The 18,108-nt window shown below is 38.7% G+C and overlaps 2 protein-coding genes across 3 annotated transcripts; one reads left to right on the forward strand and one right to left on the reverse strand.

The window, feature by feature from the left end:
• Positions 1-4,218: 4,218 nt before the first annotated feature.
• slc25a28 (solute carrier family 25 member 28) lies at positions 4,219-7,980 on the reverse strand. 2 transcript variants are annotated; one of them, XM_033979739.2, is made up of 4 exons: positions 7,488-7,980; positions 5,920-6,148; positions 5,386-5,442; positions 4,219-5,148 (listed from the first exon to the last, which is right to left on the reverse strand). In XM_033979739.2, exons 1-4 carry the CDS (start codon positions 7,833-7,835, stop codon positions 4,577-4,579), a joined length of 1,206 nt encoding a protein of 401 aa, XP_033835630.1. In that variant the 5' UTR covers positions 7,836-7,980; the 3' UTR covers positions 4,219-4,576. The 2 variants fall into 2 exon arrangements, with proteins under 2 accessions (XP_033835630.1, XP_055083386.1); XM_055227411.1 differs by lacking the exons at positions 5,920-6,148; positions 7,488-7,980 and adding an exon at positions 5,605-5,804.
• A 4,132-nt stretch (positions 7,981-12,112) lies between these two features.
• On the forward strand, positions 12,113-17,753 carry pyroxd2 (pyridine nucleotide-disulphide oxidoreductase domain 2). Its single transcript, XM_033979615.1, has 16 exons — positions 12,113-12,230; positions 12,334-12,353; positions 12,436-12,529; positions 12,626-12,699; positions 12,788-12,943; positions 13,017-13,170; positions 13,807-13,868; positions 13,942-14,039; positions 14,629-14,770; positions 14,845-14,979; positions 15,061-15,133; positions 16,103-16,256; positions 16,373-16,524; positions 16,608-16,714; positions 17,045-17,165; positions 17,320-17,753. Exons 1-16 carry the CDS (start codon positions 12,113-12,115, stop codon positions 17,385-17,387), a joined length of 1,728 nt encoding a protein of 575 aa, XP_033835506.1. The 3' UTR covers positions 17,388-17,753.
• Positions 17,754-18,108: the final 355 nt, after the last annotated feature.

Genomic DNA, 18,108 nt, shown 5'->3' on the forward strand with positions numbered 1-18,108 from the left:
ACTTCTTTCATAAGTCATGTAAATGATTTCATTATTGAGTAGAACAGGGTTTTCTACATTCTCGTGATACTTCACAGTGGTAAAATGTGAATATTTTTACTATTGAGTGTAGAATTTTTCACTGAGGAGCATTTTTATACACGGTTGACTTACATTAACAGCATCATAGTATTATTTATGAAAAACATGCTAGAAGAGAAAAACAAAGGCAGAGTATCCAATCTCCAGCTGCCATTTGACTTCTCCGTCACATTGGAGCCACTGAGTCTGTGCAGTGAAGTGCCTTAAAAGCGACTGGCCAATACAGCTGTCATGTACCGTTTTATACAGGGCTCTATGAAAAGAGGCTGATAGAATTCTGAAGCTCCCTGAGCAAGAAAACAGAGCAGGGCTGAGGTGCAGCTTTCCCCGGGTCCACTTGAACCACTGTAAGCCTGAAAGGTTACCATGGAAGGTGATGCCCCATACTGAACCATAAGATCCTGCCTACCGCAGTTTTAAGTACCTCGGAGGTTAAACTTGAGACCAGTGCTTTTCAGTGTGTGGCTGGGAACTTCCCTTTGAAACCTGTCCATTTAGTACCTTAACAGTTAATGTGTTCATAAATGAGGTTATTTCAACTATAATGTAAAATACTTGTCCTTATAAAATGGACAGGAAGTCTTCCAAACTGCTACTTTGCACATCCCACTCCCACATACACAGAAACATACTCCCCAAAATCTGGATGGTGGAATTCAAATGTTTTAATTAGCACAGATAGGAAAAGATAAGACGAGCTGCTGCTATCAGAAAAGAGATACAGAAGTCCTCAGGCCCCACTTACACCTCTCTGACCTCCCTACAACTCCTCCTGCTCTGTCCAAGCCCACAGAGCAGTTTGAAAACAAGGACATTTTAATCGTATCTGACCCTAAGAACATTATCATCCCCACTGACTCCTCTCACTGTGTCTCTTCAAATCCTTTGTGAATAATGACTATGATGACTGTGATAGTCCTGATTATGATGAAGGGAAGAATAACATGGACAATATTGTGAGAAGCAAACAGTGTATCATATTGTGTACATTTAACAAGCACGTGCCATTTTGACCATGTAAAACAATAAATCAAAAGAGAATGACGAGAGATAGTGTTAGTTTAAAAAGAGACGTAAAACTGGACAGATGCTCCAAGGCATAGCACTAACTTTCTTGACAGGAAGGAAGACGGCTTTCTTTCAAGATCAAGTTCAAAGGGCAGGAGGCCTGTTTCTTCGGTGTCCCTGACTGCACCTGTGTTCATCACATGCACGTGCACGTGCACACCCACGGGAGGAGTCCCGGCCCTGCGCCTCCGCTGCACTGACGGACAGCTTCAGTTTTAGTCTGAGGCAGTGACCGGGGAGCACTACTCGTCTCAGTAGGTTGTGTATTTGTGCTGTGTGGCTGGAGAAAAAGACCTTAGTCTCATTTTGTCACAACATGTGGACAGAAGGAAGAGCAGAGGAGAGAAAGTGCTGCACACCTGCATTGATGTGTAACAATACTGCAGTTCATCACACTTCAGTCTCAAAGGCCCCAGGCATCATTAGACAAGTGTGTGTTTAGGTTTGACTCCTTTGATCATGATTGAATTAGCCCTAAGTACGTTTCAGTCTGAGGTCCACACCTTCTGCAACAATGGAAGCATCTTTGTCCAAAAAGAACTTTTTTGGTCGTTTGAGTTTGACATACAGAGATCTTTGCATCATCTCTTTACATTGCTGATCTGATTAATGACTTCACTTCTCTTAAAGCAGGTTTATGAATACGATATAAGACTATCACTGTGTTATTTTAAAGTGTAAGAAGAGAAAGCAAACGTGAGCCGCAGGGACAGAGCTCTGACTCACTCCTCGTTGGAGCAGCTGTATTTTTGGCCTCTGTTTGAGTGAATATGTATGTGTTCATAATTACCTTGTAGCCTTGGTGTTGGTGGTGAGAAGAATCTCTTCTCTTCAGCCTGTTCTGGAAGTGTTGACAGGACATCTCCCCCGCATCACTCTCTACGGCACATGAGTGGAGACATTCAAGCCACAACTGGTACAGTAGGCTACATGCTCCATGCTTTGTTATTTTAGTACAAGAATTACGCAAAATGTAATCCATATTTTGACACTCAGAGTGATGAAACTAAACTGTGAGACGAGATACTGATTTAAATCTCACTAATTAAATCCTTAAAACATTTATTAATAGGCCACGCATAGTATTTTTTACAGCCCAGATAAATGGAGATGATTGCAAAGGGAAAAAGGATTAAAAAGTGGCAGCCCTAAACAAACTAAAAAGAAAATATGTCAGATAGCAGGGTTGGAGAGAGTTAGCTGACAAGAAGTGCAGTAATAAGTTAGTTTCACACCTTATCCATTAAATTCCAGTGAGAGAAAAACAACAGTTGACATTATGAGGGAGTCTTATACCACACAGTAATTCATACTCATCACTGCACTCATCTTTTGAAATAAACTATAGAGAGACAATGTCAAGAAAAAAAACGTCAGAGTCATAAATATGCAGATAAGGACAGCATACGGGTGCACGAGGACGTCCTCCAAACACTCACATTCCTAAGTACCCATAGTGTAAGCTGGGTTTGTGTGTGCAGTAGAGCCTTACAGAGCTTTTGTGCTTGGACTTCAGGTTTGATAACAGCGGATTAGAACAGACAAGACACAGCGAGAGTATACAAATCAGCAGCTTTTGATCACTGGAAAATTATGTTTTATAACTGTATTAGTTTGTTCATCTTACAATACAGTTTTAAAACAGCAGAGATAATTCAGCAGACAATGTTTGTACTTTGGTAAATTTAAAGTAGGCTATTGTTTGAGGCCTTGAACCATCCAGATACAATAATATTTGTAAATTGATTCCATTTGCAGCAGAGAGAGCCCATGTTGTCAGCTGTGGCCTAATAACATATCATTACTGGTAGTAGTTGTTGTAGTTTCTAAGCACACTTACTTTCAATGTTTGTTTTACTCTTGCGCAAATAATTTCCATCAAGTGCCTTTAGTCCCACGTTTGCTTTATGCATTCAGAGTGCGTTTTTTATGAGAGTGTAATCGCTGGCTTTGTATTGAACGACAGGAAAAGGGCAGGTATCATCAACAAAGTTAACAAAGGATTTAATTTCATTAAAAAGCCCCAACAAAATGAAGGACAATAGAGCAGGAGCTAAGACGAGCATGGAGAAAATAGATTTGGAACAGCCATTTGTCTTGTTGTGTCTGTTTATTCCGGTGCCTTTTTTTTTTTGGTCGTCTAAAGTTAATGAGCAAATGCAAAGGCTGCCAGATGGGAGTGCGCCAAAAGGAAGTGCCTTTGTCTATGGTGACTCATGCAAGAGTTTGGACATCCTATATTCTACATGGGTCATATTTAAGCGTCCTCAAAGAAACTTCATTCATGGTCAGCAGATGAAATTCTTAATTTATATAAAACATGAGGCAAACTTGGCTCAGAATTTTAGTATGTTATTGAAGTCTCTGCTGTGGCACAATCAACTGGCGTTTCACATCTTTATTCAGTCTGAGTTATAGTTTCTGACTAAAGACACAGCAGAATAGCATTTAAGTGATGTTGACAGTTTTGTGGGTCAAAGTTGAGATTTGCACCTGGGGTTAAGACTAAACAACTCGAGCACCTTACACACTACTGTATATTTGAATAAAACCCAATGCATCCACCTCAGCTCACATCCACTACTAACACACACAAATAATTCTATAGGAGCAGAACAAATCCACTGTGCAGAATTTATTTAAGGTCTTGTTAAAATGATATCCAGGTATGAGAAAAACATTATAACATAGACCAAAAGAAAAGCGTAATATGGGCCCTTTAAGCCAGTGCAATTCAGTGTCAGAAACAAAGATGGATCAAAAGAACAAGAGCTTCAAACTTCTTATAACAGAGGATATAACGTATCTGAAAATTCAGTAGTTGTTCACAATAGGATCTCTGTATTCGATTATAAGCCAAAGAAACCACTGTAACACTGCTGCAGGTCCTGCCAAACATAAGCCGCAAAGGTAAAAATGGCATAAAGATTCCCCAGTTTTTCTTATTAGAGAAAAAAACATTTTCAATGTTTTGCATTCTCACATTGTGATGCATTATCATTCCCTCTTTAATTTATTTTTACTAATGAATTAAATTTGCATTAGACATGTGAAGCAATAACAATAGGCTTTGGATTTCTCTAAGTTTTATATTTACCACAAAATAAGTCTGAATGTTCAACTCTGACAGCAAAGTCAATACACTAGTATAGTCTATTACTGCCCTCTGCTGGAATCATATACAACTTTAAGCTTGTGCGTTTTTGACATTTATTCACAGTTTGAACAAATGTGCGATATTAGCATTTAGAATGGCTTATAGACACCAAAAAACTAATACTGTGCAAATGGGGCCAACAAAAAACTCTGGTTTATTCTGGTTTATGTGAAACTGTGGTGCCTAACATGTCATTGGCTTTACCTGAGAGAGGAAAAACAGCTAACGCAGATTACACATATTAGTTTGAGTGTGGTGACAGAAATTGGTTTACATCTCCGCCTCCAGATGTGTCTGTGTTCTCCTCTTGTTATGCTGATGTTTAGTGAGTCCATACTTGAAGAACTCATAAACTGACCAGCTGATCGCTGTTGAGGGCATTTGATAAATGACTCTTGCCTGTACACCCTTAAAGAAGCCCTTCAGGCCGCCCAGCCTATAGACCGTCCGGAAAGCATGGGCTAAGCCTGAGATGTGTCTGTGGGCACCTTGGCCTTGACCGGGGCCTTGGCCAGCGGACATGGAGCTGACGGCCAAGGACTCCTGTGTGTTGAGCAGAGTCTTGCACACATCTAGAGGGGTGGTCACTGCAGCTGCGATGGCACCTGCCAGTGCCCCGGACAGCATGTGAGAGGAAGGGTTGTACTGTCTGTGGGGGTTGAGGCGCTCCTGGAGGTACTCGTATGTCATGAAGTGGAAAGCCTGGAAGGGCACATTCATGGTGAGCTGAGTAGTGTAACTGCGGTAGAACGCAGCAGCGCCCTCTTTCTGCCACACAGCACCAATACAGTCCAACACGCCCCGGTATGGAGAGTTGTACATCTGCATGCGCTGCTTCACAACTGCAAATAGAGATAAAGGGCAATAACAAAAAAATATTGTATCCAACAGTTAGAAAAGACAGTTACACGGCATTACTCCACAAGTGAACACTTCTGGAAAAGTGTTTTTTAAAATAAAGTTTCAGTGTATAGAACAATTTATTGTTTGCAGGGGATTTTGTACAATCCCAGTAACTGCATTCCTAAGATTTTCTATTTGTCCATTTGTTTATCACTATTATAATATCATTATTATACCTTCAGCAGGATTCATTATAGCGTCATGAAGGAGTGTGGCCACGCACCCAGCAGCTCCTGATGAAAAAAGAAAAAAAAAAAGTGGTAAAACACAAGGAACACATTTAAACCAGTGATGTGGATTCCACAATATTCTATTGAATGGAAGGAAACACCAACATATTGTATTTATGTAACTGTTTTAATACCACAGGTATTCATGTGGGAAAGAGGACTTACCCCGCTTTCCATTAATTTGACAAAAGGGGGAGAGAATATATGGCTTTCTGAGGTCGAATAAGGTCTTTGACTGAGCTGAATGTGTGATACTTGTCACTTGAGCCTGGTACTTTGTTTAAGTGCATCAACAACTTAGCCCCAAGATGGCCCAACGGATTTGATAACCAACGTACGACAGGGAATACCTGCTCTATAAACAGAAAAGACTCAGTCAGCAGCAGACTGCAGAAGGTGCATGGCCATATTTACTTATACTGTAGTATTTTGTAGTCAATTTTATAAAATAGATTTTGTGTACTTCATGTTGTATGGTACCATTAGCCAAATGACTGTTAGCTCCTGGGTGTATGACATCACTGAGAGTCCGTTTGAGTTTTTCGTAGCTGGCAAAGTATAGAGCATGGGCAGGCCCTGCTCCTATAGCTGTTGCATTTAGCCCCCTCATTGGCCGCCACAGTCCCTCTGTGGCTATAATCCGCCGAAGAGCGTCCATCACATTTCGATATCGAGCAGCTGGTTCAGGCTGAAGGCTCTGCATGCGTGTCTGAAAATAGGAAACAATTATGGCACAGAGTCAATATTAAGTAACACAATTTTGCATTGCCAAGATTTGGTGTTGCACAATGTATGTGTTGGTTGAGCATTTATAATTCAATAGAAGGAAGTGTGGCATTACAAGGTCCAAGGTCTCATGAGGACAGAAATAGTGATCCTGAAAGCCTACTGCTCCACTGACTCTAGCAGTTTTGTCTCCTCTTCTTTATACACACAAGTTAATAATTTATGCATTTGAACAACAACATGGTGCATCCATAACAAACTGCAAGTACATATGTGAAACACAAACCTGTTCTGAACGTGTTCATATCTGTAATTCAAAAGATCATTTAAGTTTCTGTTTTTAACTGTAGTCTGCAAATGTTACAGTGACGTGTCACTTCTTTGTGATAAATTACAGGTGTATACGACATGGATGGAGAGAAGTTGTAAAAGCCTGACAACTGACAAGAGCAGCTGGGTATGCTGCACTTGGATGAAATGTTCATGACCAAATAAGATCTTTTGAGTGGCTCTTTAAGGCAAACAGCTCAAACTGGATCTCAAGAAACTTACAGCATAGTAGGCAACACTAGTTAGAACATTTTGCAATAACTGTATTTGTTTTTTTATTTCAAATAAGAGTGTCTTAAAGTTGCATTTAAACACACATAAATTAAATCAATAGATAAACTAGTCCCTCAAAACCTCATTGGTCATTTCTCTCAGTGACAAGGACTAAAATAAAATGAGTTATCAGAGTGGCTTCTTAAAATAAATTAATATAAAATAGCTGTTTTTACATGATATGTGATACAACATTTGACTGATTAACTAAGGGCCAATGAAGAGAAAATAACATGGATGTACACGAAAGAGTTGAATTTATAGGCCAACCAGCACTACACAGTATCTGAATAAACAGTATGAGGTTTGTTTTGATCAGCAAGGCCATGCATATCTGCTTGGGCTTGGAAAACCATTTACTACAGGAAACAAAGTAAATCTAGTCTTATCTGAGAGTTTAGATGTAGTAACTTTATTTGTTTTGTTTGTCTTGGGTGTAATTTCACCATTTTAATCATATATGTGTGTAGTCAGGATTATTGATTCCTTTATTTATACTGAATAACTGCATAACACTTACAGTAACGTGGCGCCAGAGAGTTACTAAACATTAGCACTAGCTGACCTTGTCCACTCCTGCAGCATGTTAGCACAGCACACTTGTTAGCATGCTAAGCTAATAAACACATGTATTGGAGCTGCTGTGGGTGTTTTTTTTTTAGGTTTTGCATGACCACACGAGCTCGGAGGCAGTATTTTCAGCCACTTTATGCAGTTACCTTGACACAGTCCACAGGAAACATGAGGCAATGCTCCATGATCCCTGCCACGGCTCCAGCCAGCATGTGAGTCCGTGTGGAAGCGCCCTGTGGCAGCCCCTCATAGTCAGGCTCATGCTCCTCGGTTTGTTCTGTCGCAACACGGATTACAGTCTGATCAACAGTCTGGATTTCAGTCTCCCCACCGATTCGGGGTGCCAGAGACCCAACAATACTTTCGGAAACTCCCCAAAACCTGCCTCCGAGCCAACGCACTTCTGCCCCCGCGGAGGCTCCAGCCACTCCGGGGTCAGAGCCGGGAGACTCCGCTGTCATCCGCCGCTTCCGCACAAATCCATCAGTTTCCATGTGTGACAGAGCGGATATGTTGGGTCCAAAGACAGTGCGTGGATAAAATGGAGTTACATTCCTCTCACAAGTTGGAAAATCTTCTTGCCCCACTGTCACAGCTCAGCAGGGGAGGCCCGCGAGCCGCTCATTCTGCAAACAGACAGGAGGCCGCAACCAGGAAGTGAAATTTGATTGGCTGTCGTGGAAAATCTCTGCGCTGTGATTGGACGACACGCACGTCATTCACGCAATGTACCAAAGGTCTTCATATAATCAGACACAACGCAGGCTGTAAAAACAAGAATAAAACAAACGTTGTAGGGATTCTATATAATATTTCATAGGCTCTTTTGATCCATCTTAGTCCCAAATGAAGTAAACATGCCATTTTGATTGTAGTGAACACTATTTTGTTGATTTATCCACAAATTCAAAAGAAAAAGAAGAACATTTCTTGCATCTCAAGGTTATGTTTAAGATCATGGAAATGTCTCTATGCAGACAGAACTTACACTTGGCTCAGAAATGATGTACTTGTCTCTGGTTTTAATCAATGTTTTGTAAATTGAAAAAAGCCAATTATCCAAAAAAAAGTATTTTGTCCTGCTTACTAACAAAATCCATGTCTCAACATATTAACAACAAAGTGCAATAATATAAATTCTACTTAAGCCTGTTTATAAATGCAGTGAAAACCAATTATAACTTTTCCAGTTGCTAAATTAATGTTAAATCAGTCTTTGGATGTCTGCTGCCTTTATAAGAAATATGGTAACGACATTTATCAAGTAGAGACAAACTATTCATAAACTCGTGTCATGTTTCTACTGGAAAACTGGTAAACAAGAAAGTGTATTTTTGGCAAGTTAAATTTTTTCTCCATATCATGAGGGCAGCATTCATTTATTTTAATAGATTCTTGTTTCAGACTAAGGTTTAGCTTGTTTTTGACTGTTCAGAGTGGTCAGGTGATGTTACTGTGACTTGTCCGGTCAGCTGATTTAACAGGATTTGGTGCTGTCTTCCTGCAGGTGGAGACAGGACAACAGCGCCATCTGCAGTCCGACTTCCTCAGGACGGTATCCCAGGTGTGTGAGAGTATAAAGGCTCCCTCGTCCTGGTTTAAAGTCTTGTGGGCACGTTTCTGTAGTTTAATTGCCTCCTTAATCCTGCAGTGATGTTTGCTGTCCTCTGTCCCTATGTCTGCCCCGTCCTAGTTCATGATGTGGTTCTCTCTACTGCAGATGGCGCTGTCCTCTGCTTTGGTAGGAAGACAGTGCCCAAACCTGTTTAAATCTGGTGAACAAACACTTCATAGCAGCAGCACGTGAGGAAAAGTGTGAGTGAGCAGAAAGAAACAAAATCTTTGTCTAAAAAAAAAAAAAAAATCTATTTAAATTAATTATTAGAAGCCCAGATAAAACTCACTGGACTATGGCAGCGTTCATTAATAAAATATATATTGCAGTAGCCTATTTATGCTTAAAGTGCATGGCCTATGTATCATCTTAAACTACATTGTCCAAATTGTCACCAAGCCTCAAAAGTACATTTTACCCAGAAAATGAGGTAGTCCTAAATGTGTTTTTTTCCTCTAGGCGCTGTTGAGCATAATTGAGTTTTCCACTTTTAATGCCTGGGAGAGCCTTCATAGGTTATAGTGTTGAATTTCTGCCGACAAAGGGGAATGAAGCGGTAATTTCTGCTTACAAGAGCAAAATATCATACTCGTGATCTAGTTATGGTTGATTGCCTGTTGTCCGCAGACATTCCAAATAGGAAAACCAAGCAGACACTACATTAGGATCATTTCTCATCCCTGAAACTAATGCTCCTCTAATACACCAGGGGAGTGGCTGAAGAAGAAGTCTAGAAGGAAACCGTAGCTCATTATAGTGCCGCATTTCATTCCTTTCACCACGTGAGTGCTCAATCCATACGAGCGAGGGGAGTTGTTTTACACTGTCTAAGCAAAATAGATCAAACTGAACATCAAGAGGATAAGACTGGCAACTAATTAGATTATCTGATCAGTATTTTGTATGTTTTTGCAGTAATTGGCATCTGTCTGCTCTTGCCCGGCTGTTTAAACTATAAAATGCACAGCTGTCTAGATTATTGATGCATTATAAGCACCACTATACCAATATGATAACTTCAACAACAACACTAAAGGAACCATTTGTCTTAAGAGGCCATCCTTAAACTCTTAGACCTGCTCTTGGCTCTAGGTTTTCTCATGACACAAGACTGCCTTAAAAAACGGTAATCAGAAAAAAACAATTAACATATATTAAAGCCTATATTTTATGCAATAATTCATCAAAAATACATTGCTCTTATGTTGTCTCACTATTAGCAAAAAGGTAAGTGTAATCTTTTATTTTATTTATTTATTTTTATTTATACAGGGGATTCCAATGAGAGCACTTGTGCTCTTTTTTTTCACAGGCACCCTGTTTTAAATACAATACAAATTGAAAAACAAAAAACAAGTATACAAGTCCATATAAAACATTAAAAACAGGAACTGGTGTGTGTATAAAAGTTTGTTGTCAGATTATTAAATTGTGATTGTGTCACCAAAGTATCCAGTTTTGCTTTTGATGTCCTGCCCGTTAAATATATCTATACATTTGACCCAAACTGCACTCACAACTCCATAGGCATTCATGCAAAAACAACTATTTATGCAGAAAAAGTACCAGGAAACTGTGTATTTATGCATAAAAAGGTCAATATTAACTCCCAAATCATCATCTAAGTCACATCATAGTCTACTCTCTACTCCTGTCCCATATATGCAAATCTTTAAAACCTAAATGAAATAATTCGTCAACTAATACAACCGATTAATCGACTAAAGGCGTACAGCTCTTGTGTTCTGTTTCATTGATGTTTGAGTGACTCCAGTCTATAACATCTGCAAATCTCAAAATGATCTGTTCCACCTTGTGATGTCATGAAGTGGTAGTTTTCAAGTTAATGGCTCCTTTTATCTTTTTTTTTTTTTAGCAGAAATTGGCAATTCCAGAGGTGAAATTATCCAAATGATTCTCGTGAAGGTGTGTGGAGTTTGAAAACACAGTGGAGCACATGACAACAGAGTGTTTTCATTTTGAGAGAAGAACTCAGCCTAAATGTGCAGGTTTGTGTGTTAAACGTGTGAAACAAAACACAACTCCAGGAATGTTTTTGATCAGAAAATAGCATGATATTGGCCCTTTAAAAAGACAGGTGGAAGCTGCAGAAGGACCTGGAGTTTGCTTAAAGGGCAAATATTTAAAATAGTTTCCCCCTTTTCTTTATAGTATTTGTTTAAAAAAATGACCAATTAATCCATTTATTTTTACTGTATTAGGTACAAATAATACTGTAGGCTATATTTGTAAATGCATGTGGTTAACATAATGATATTACTTTAATGTAAAAAGTCTCTGAGCCTTTTGACAGTCACTGAACTGAAACTCTTCATTGTATATGACCTGAACAGTAATCAAACGATTTAAACGTCTGTCCGTTGAGCCTGTGTATTTTAATGCACGCTCCAATATTTAAAATGTTGTAACAAGGAAACTGTGGTGATATTTATTGTATAATTGTAGCATGATTTGCATTTTTAAATAAGATATATTGTATTTTGAAAAGCAGTATATCTATACCTTTAACTTAAATGTTTATGAGCCTGTGACATAAGAAACAGTGATGACGGAAATTATAATGAATTAGTTAATATTTCACAAATTATGAAAAAAATGTAAAGCCAACTTCTACAAAACTGTGTCACAGAATATAACAACCTACTTTTATGAAACAGATAGGAAAACAATAATAGAATAGAACACTTTTTTTTAGACACATTAATAGAATAAAACACATTGTAGGCCTGTTTAGATTTCACTATATTGTTATAAATAACAGTAATAAATAAATAAAAAAATTCCAGTTAATCTGCAATTTAGTCTCTTTTGTTTACTTGCAGTTTTAGTACTTTTTGGGCTCCAGAAAAAAACAAAAAACAAAACCTTCACAGTTATTAGTACAACAGTGCCACCTGGCGGCCAGTTAATGTATTTGTATTCGGTTTTTTTTTCATTTTCTTCGCTCGTTTGGAAGTCCTTTTGTAAGAAAAGCAGCTTGTTTCATCTTCAGTCCAAGGTCCAGCTGCTCTAACGGCTCCTGCAACTTGAGTTAAAACTTTTACCAACCTGAGACGCGGTCAAAGTCTGTTCCCTGAGCGGTCGTTGCTGTGAGGCCTGCAGCGCTGCTTTGGATCTGCACTTTCTCCTCATGCCATGGCTGCAGCGGTGTGCCATAAGAGCAGAGGGGCAGTGGGACGCTTGACCAGAGCCTGCTCCACTTACAGCCACGGTGCTTTAAAGTCTCAGTATGATGCACTCGTCATTGGAGGAGGTAAGCTGCACATTTACGCACAGAGTGTTTTAGTTTGCTGCTTCATTGCACTGCAGCGGAGTGACCCTAATTTGTGCTCCGTGACCCTTTCTGTTCTGTGCAGGTCACAATGGACTGGTGGCGGTGAGTTGGCGTGTGCAGGTGATTGTATTCAAGCTACAGGGCGACTTTAAATAACTTAACTTCATGCATTTCGCTGTTACAGGCCGCATATCTGCAAAAAGGGGGAGTGAAGACTGCAGTTCTGGAGCGCAGGCATGTGCTGGGAGGGGCTGCTGTGTCTGAGGAGATCTTCCCTGGTAGGATTGCAGCAGCTTGGTCTACTTTATCTAACTTTACTAACTTTCACAGCTGCAATTAGTGAATGTTTGGTGCAATGAGTGTGGTTTGTGCAGGCTTCCACTTCTCAAGATGCTCATATTTGCTAAGTCTTTTACGACCACACATCTACAAAGACCTGGAGCTCAAAGTAAAGTTTAAGACTCAGCTGATCAGTGATGGCCTACACAAGTAATCACACACCCACACATAAAATGATCTCTTTATCTATGTGTCAGAAACATGGATTGAAGGTGTACATAAGGGACCCGCACGCTTTCACGCCCATGTTGGAGGAGGGAGTTCAAGGGGCTGCTCCGAGGTCCCTAACCCTGGGCTCTAATCTGACTGAGAACCAAAAGGAAATCGCCAAATTCTCCCAAAAGGATGCAAGGGTAAGTACATTTGTGCATCTACAGCATTAATTATGTCCTTACTCATCTAATGACTGTGTCTCCTCAATGTAAGGTGTACAAAGACTTCATAATATACTTGGAGAGACTGGCGGACTCCATCCAGCCTCTCCTCGACGCACCTCCTGTTAACCTTCCAGGACTGACTACAGGCTCACTACGGAAGCGTCTTGCCGCCACCAAAACGCTGCTGCCTGCGATTAAATGTGGTAGGTTCGTCTTAAAGGGCCCATATTACACTGTTTTCTGATGTTTTCGCGTCAAAAAACAGACTTGGAGTTGTGTTTTTGTTTCATTCGCACATGTTTAACTCACACATCTTGAATATTTAGGCGGAGTCCTTCTCTCAAACACCTTGCGATGTCACTTGATAATACAGGAAGTGCTCCACTGTGTTTTTAAACCCCATACACCACATGTGTCAAACTCAAGGCCCAGGTGCGAAATCTTGCCTGCTATGTCATTTTCTGAGGCCGCGACAAGGTAAATTAAAATGTATGACTGTCTTAAAATGTCAGTTTATCAGTAGATAGGCTGTTACACAGTCATATTTTTTGTACATCTATGCAAATTGTCCCTCAGTGAAGTTGAGTTTGACACCCCTGCGCATACACCTTCACTAGAATCATTTGGGGCTATGGAGACGTAGACAGACTAGTAATAAAAGATTCCTCAAACGTGTGTGAATGAAACAAAACACAACTCTGGGTACATTTTGGGGAAGATAACACGTTTCTAAGATGGTTTAAAGCTCACAAGAGTCCGTTTTGCAACATATACGACCATTAACATCAATATCTGGGTCCCTAAGCTATGTATTATAAAGCTGTGTATTGGTCAAACAGGATTACAGCTGGGTCGACACATTCCAGACTTTTATAACATCGTAACAGCACCTGCACTGAAGGTTTGTTACTTGCACAGAAATGGGATTGATTTCACTGAATATAAAATACCCACATGATTATTTACGTTTGCAGATTCTCAATCAGTGGTTTGAGTCTGAACCGCTCAAAGCAACGTTAGCCACAGATGCCGTCATTGGAGCGATGACTAGTCCTAGTAATCCTGGCAGTGGGTGAGTAATGTGGAGGAATGTAACTAAGTAAAAGAACGTACGGTACTCGAGTATACATTTTAGGTATCTGTACTTTACTTAAGTTTATTTTAAAGTGGATTGTTTTTACTTTTACTTCACTACATTTGAGAGCAGGTGTCTGTACTTTCTACTCAACTACATTTTTTAACAGGACTGAAAAGTAAGTTGTTTTTTTTTATTATTGACCTGCTGTTTTTTTTATTAATTAATTAATTTATTTATTTAATCAAGTTCATAATCTGAGCAAACAAAAAAATACAAATAGGAACAGTTATTACATTTTTTCTATTGCAAAAAAATCACCACAAATCTTTATCAAAACTACTACATTTGAAGCCGTATAAGAGCTGAAAATCTGTGTCAAATACTTTTACTTTTTACTTTTGACGTCCATTTTTAAACGTGTACTTAAATAGTTTTACTTATATTTAAAAAGAAACAATCCTGTGACACTTTTACTTGAGTATTTTTTTGCTCTGGCATCTTTACTTTTGCTTAAATAACAGAATTGAGTACTTCTTCCACCCTTGACAAATATAATTCTCATATAATGTTGTGTAATTCTTAGATATGTTCTTTTGCACCACGTCATGGGGGAGCTGGAAGACGAGAAGGGAGCCTGGGGTTACGTTGAAGGAGGCATGGGAGGAGTGTCTAAAGCTATTGCTAATGCAGCTTTCTCATATGGCGTGGATATTTTTACTGAAAAGGTAGAAGGCGGAACAGATTTATTGCGTTATAATTAAACATTATTATTAATTATTACCGCTGTTGACACTGGCAGGAGGTGGAGCAGGTTCTAATCGATCCAAATGGCGCCGCTAAAGGAGTTGTGCTGAAAGACGGCACAGAGATTTGCAGTAAAGTTGTTTTATCAAACGCCACCCCTTATGTTACGTACAAGAATCTCACGCCGCAGGTAAAAAAAATACTGTAAGATGAATAAATATCCTCATCTTCTGCAGTTAAATTCCATGTGTTTTGCTTCTTGTTTTTTCAGAGCGCTCTTCCTCCCGAGTTTATCAAAGCTGTGGATCAGATAGATTACACCTCACCTGTCACGAAGATCAATGGTACGTCATGTCTAATCATTAACGTTAACCTGGTCATTGCATCAAGAACTAATTATGTTTTCTAGTAATATCAGTAATAAGCAGTGGTGGAAGGTAAAGTACAAGTAGTAAAGTGCTGTACGTAAGTAGAATTTGTAGGTATCTGTGCTCTACTTAAGTGCATTTTACAGTGGATACTTTTTACTTTTACTTCTCTACATTTGAGAGCAGTATCTGTACTTTCTACTCCACTACATTTTTTAACTAGATTGAAACGTTAAAAGTACTTTTCATATGATTTGAGGGTTTATTTTTAACATGTTCCTGGTAACATAATTACTAAAGTTTTTGAGTTTGAGCTTTGGCTTTGAGCGAACAAAAATAAATTCACAAAATTCATAAGAAAAATTAAGAAATTGATTTATATTGTTACTGCTGATCAAAATACGCATCATTTTCAATCAATACTTAAACAAAACGTGTGTGAAATACTTTTACTTTTTACTCTTAAAGTACATTTTTAAACGGGTACTTAAATACTTTTTCATGTGATACTTTTACTTTTTATTGAGCCACTTTTTACCTCAGTATTTGTACTTTTACTTACATACTTGATCCATCACTGCTTTAAGTTAGTCAAAGAAACAGATACCCAGATACTACTAAATACTTAAACTAGTATCAGAAGTACATAAACACTCAAACAAGTATAGATATGGAAGAACATATCACCTGAATCATTTTAAAATAGTTTTAATCCATATTAGAACTATTACAAAACCACCATATTGAATATTAAGTGTAGTTTTGCAATATAAAAACATAGTAAAACAGGTGTAGCCCCTTATTAAGTTTATAATTACACCACAATACAAAATTACTATTTAATAATAGGCTTCTAAATACTCAGTTATTTCCTTAATCTTTTAACTGCCGCTATAATTACTGAATAAATCATAACTGCAGTTGATGTATTGTGGCTGAATATAGTGGCTGTGGACAAGCTGCCGAACTTCCTGGCAGCTCCCACACCAGATAACAAACCTGGACCCCACCATCAGTGCTCCATTCACCTCAACTGTGAAAGTGTGGAGGTGCTGGAGACGGCCTACAGAGAAGCCATGCACGGGCGGCCATCATCAAGGTGTAAGATTTAACATGATACTTGATACATGATACACGCATGAGTCTACATAGAGCTTATACTAAATAATAATGTTTCTTTTATCTCCAAATGGACGTTGTTTTTTTTTTTACCAGACCCATGTTAGAAATGACAATTCCATCTGTATTGGATCCCACTCTGGCTCCCCCTGGCTGCCATGTGGTGTCATTGTTCACACAGTACACTCCATATTATCTTGAGGGTCGTGAGTGGACAAATCAAGAAAAAGAGGCTTTTGCAGACACGGGTACAGCAGCAAAAATAATTAATTATGCTAAGATTTAACACAGTTTTAACTTAACTAATGTACCGTATGTATTTTTTGTTTAGCTTTTGATTGGATCGAGCAATACGCCCCAGGTTTTAAAAGCTCGGTGGTGGGAAGAGACGTCCTCACTCCACCTGATCTAGAGAGGATCTTTGGGTTGACAGGAGGGGTACTGTATTCAAAAGATGTTCTAGCCTTATGTTTATTTGAATGTATCTTATTTGAGTGTGTAATGAACAGGGAAGTAGTCAGTATGTGGCTCTTCTGTGTTCTGTCACTGTCGTAGAACGAGTTACTGCCAGATCAGCTGTAAAAAACTGTTAATCTTTACTGGCCCTTGCCCCATAATCCAGGTGTCAGACTCAAAGTTCACACACGAGTAAAGTAACGCAAACATGTACAGTTTGTCATCTGTGTGTTGGCAGGACCATAATGATTTGGTCACAGATGTAGAAAATACATGTAAATGAAAACTAAATTAAAGTTTCCTATGTTACAGAACATTTTTCATGGATCAATGTCACTTGACCAACTCTACTTAGCACGACCATTACCATATCTATCAGACTATCGCTCACCTATTAAAGGGCTTTATTTATGTGGCAGTGGTGCCCATCCAGGTAAGATGTATTTTTATTTCTGCTCTAGGGTACTTTAGCTCCCTAAATCCCAAACTAAATCCAGATAGATACTAGATATGCCAGTAAAACGGTGACTTGTTTCTCCTTCACATAAGTATGACTAATATGCTCTCATGTTGAATGTTATTTTTAGGAGGTGGCGTGATGGGATCCGCAGGTTGGAATGCCGCACTCACCGCTATGGGGGACTTAAAAAGCTAATAATTATTATTCAAATTGCCTGATTTGACATGCATACTGAATGTTAACAGCTAATTACCATATGCAAATAAAGTGTGAATATAGTCCAACATAGTACAGGTCAACTAATGTCAACACACACTGCGCTCCAAACGACACATGCTCTATTGTTTAAAACACGGACTATTATTCATTTCAAAGAACAGAAGTGGACAATAATCATGTGATGTGAAACTGGTTATGTGATGTAAAACTGTTGAAACTGCATGCAAGTGTTTCGCGTAGGCCGATTGTAACAACAGTATTATAACGATACACTTTTGATACTCAAAGTTGGATTATTTTTCCCTAGACCTATCAAATAAAAATAAAATGTTTTGTATTATTCAGCCAATAATAGCCAAGTGTTTTAATGCCTCTTTTTTTCCAAGTTTTTTTTTTTAACGTATCAAGTTTGTTTAACAATTACTAGTATTGTTTGTCTATAAATTGTGTTTGTTTTTGTTTTTTTTGGATATGTATTTTTATTTCATGTCTGTGTAAACCCTCAGTCATCCAGGTATAATCCATAGCAAAAGACGAAGTTTAAATCTGTCAACTGAACAAATCGTTGTAAGAGTGAAGATGTTTCGCTGCTCATCCAAGCTTCATTTTTATTTATTGATTAATTTTTAAATTTATTACAATATACAAATATATAAACAATGAACAACGGCCTGAGGCATAAGCATTACATTACATT

This window comes from Periophthalmus magnuspinnatus, chromosome 15, assembly GCF_009829125.3.
Source record: "Periophthalmus magnuspinnatus isolate fPerMag1 chromosome 15, fPerMag1.2.pri, whole genome shotgun sequence".
Classification (NCBI taxonomy): domain Eukaryota; kingdom Metazoa; phylum Chordata; class Actinopteri; order Gobiiformes; family Gobiidae; genus Periophthalmus; species Periophthalmus magnuspinnatus.

Coding starts and splice junctions, on each gene's coding strand:
- slc25a28 (XM_033979739.2), bottom strand. CDS start 7,835: ATGGAAACTGATGGATTTGTGCGGAAGCGGCGGATGACAGCGGAGTCT. Junction 6,149..7,487: donor TTCCTGTGGACTGTGTCAAG/GTAACTGCATAA, acceptor TCCTATTTTCAG/ACACGCATGCAGAGCCTTCA. Junction 5,149..5,385: donor TATAATGAATCCTGCTGAAG/GTATAATAATGA, acceptor CTCTATTTGCAG/TTGTGAAGCAGCGCATGCAG.
- pyroxd2 (XM_033979615.1), top strand. CDS start 12,113: ATGGCTGCAGCGGTGTGCCATAAGAGCAGAGGGGCAGTGGGACGCTTG. Junction 12,530..12,625: donor GTCTGAGGAGATCTTCCCTG/GTAGGATTGCAG, acceptor TGGTTTGTGCAG/GCTTCCACTTCTCAAGATGC. Junction 13,869..13,941: donor TAACAGCACCTGCACTGAAG/GTTTGTTACTTG, acceptor TTACGTTTGCAG/ATTCTCAATCAGTGGTTTGA.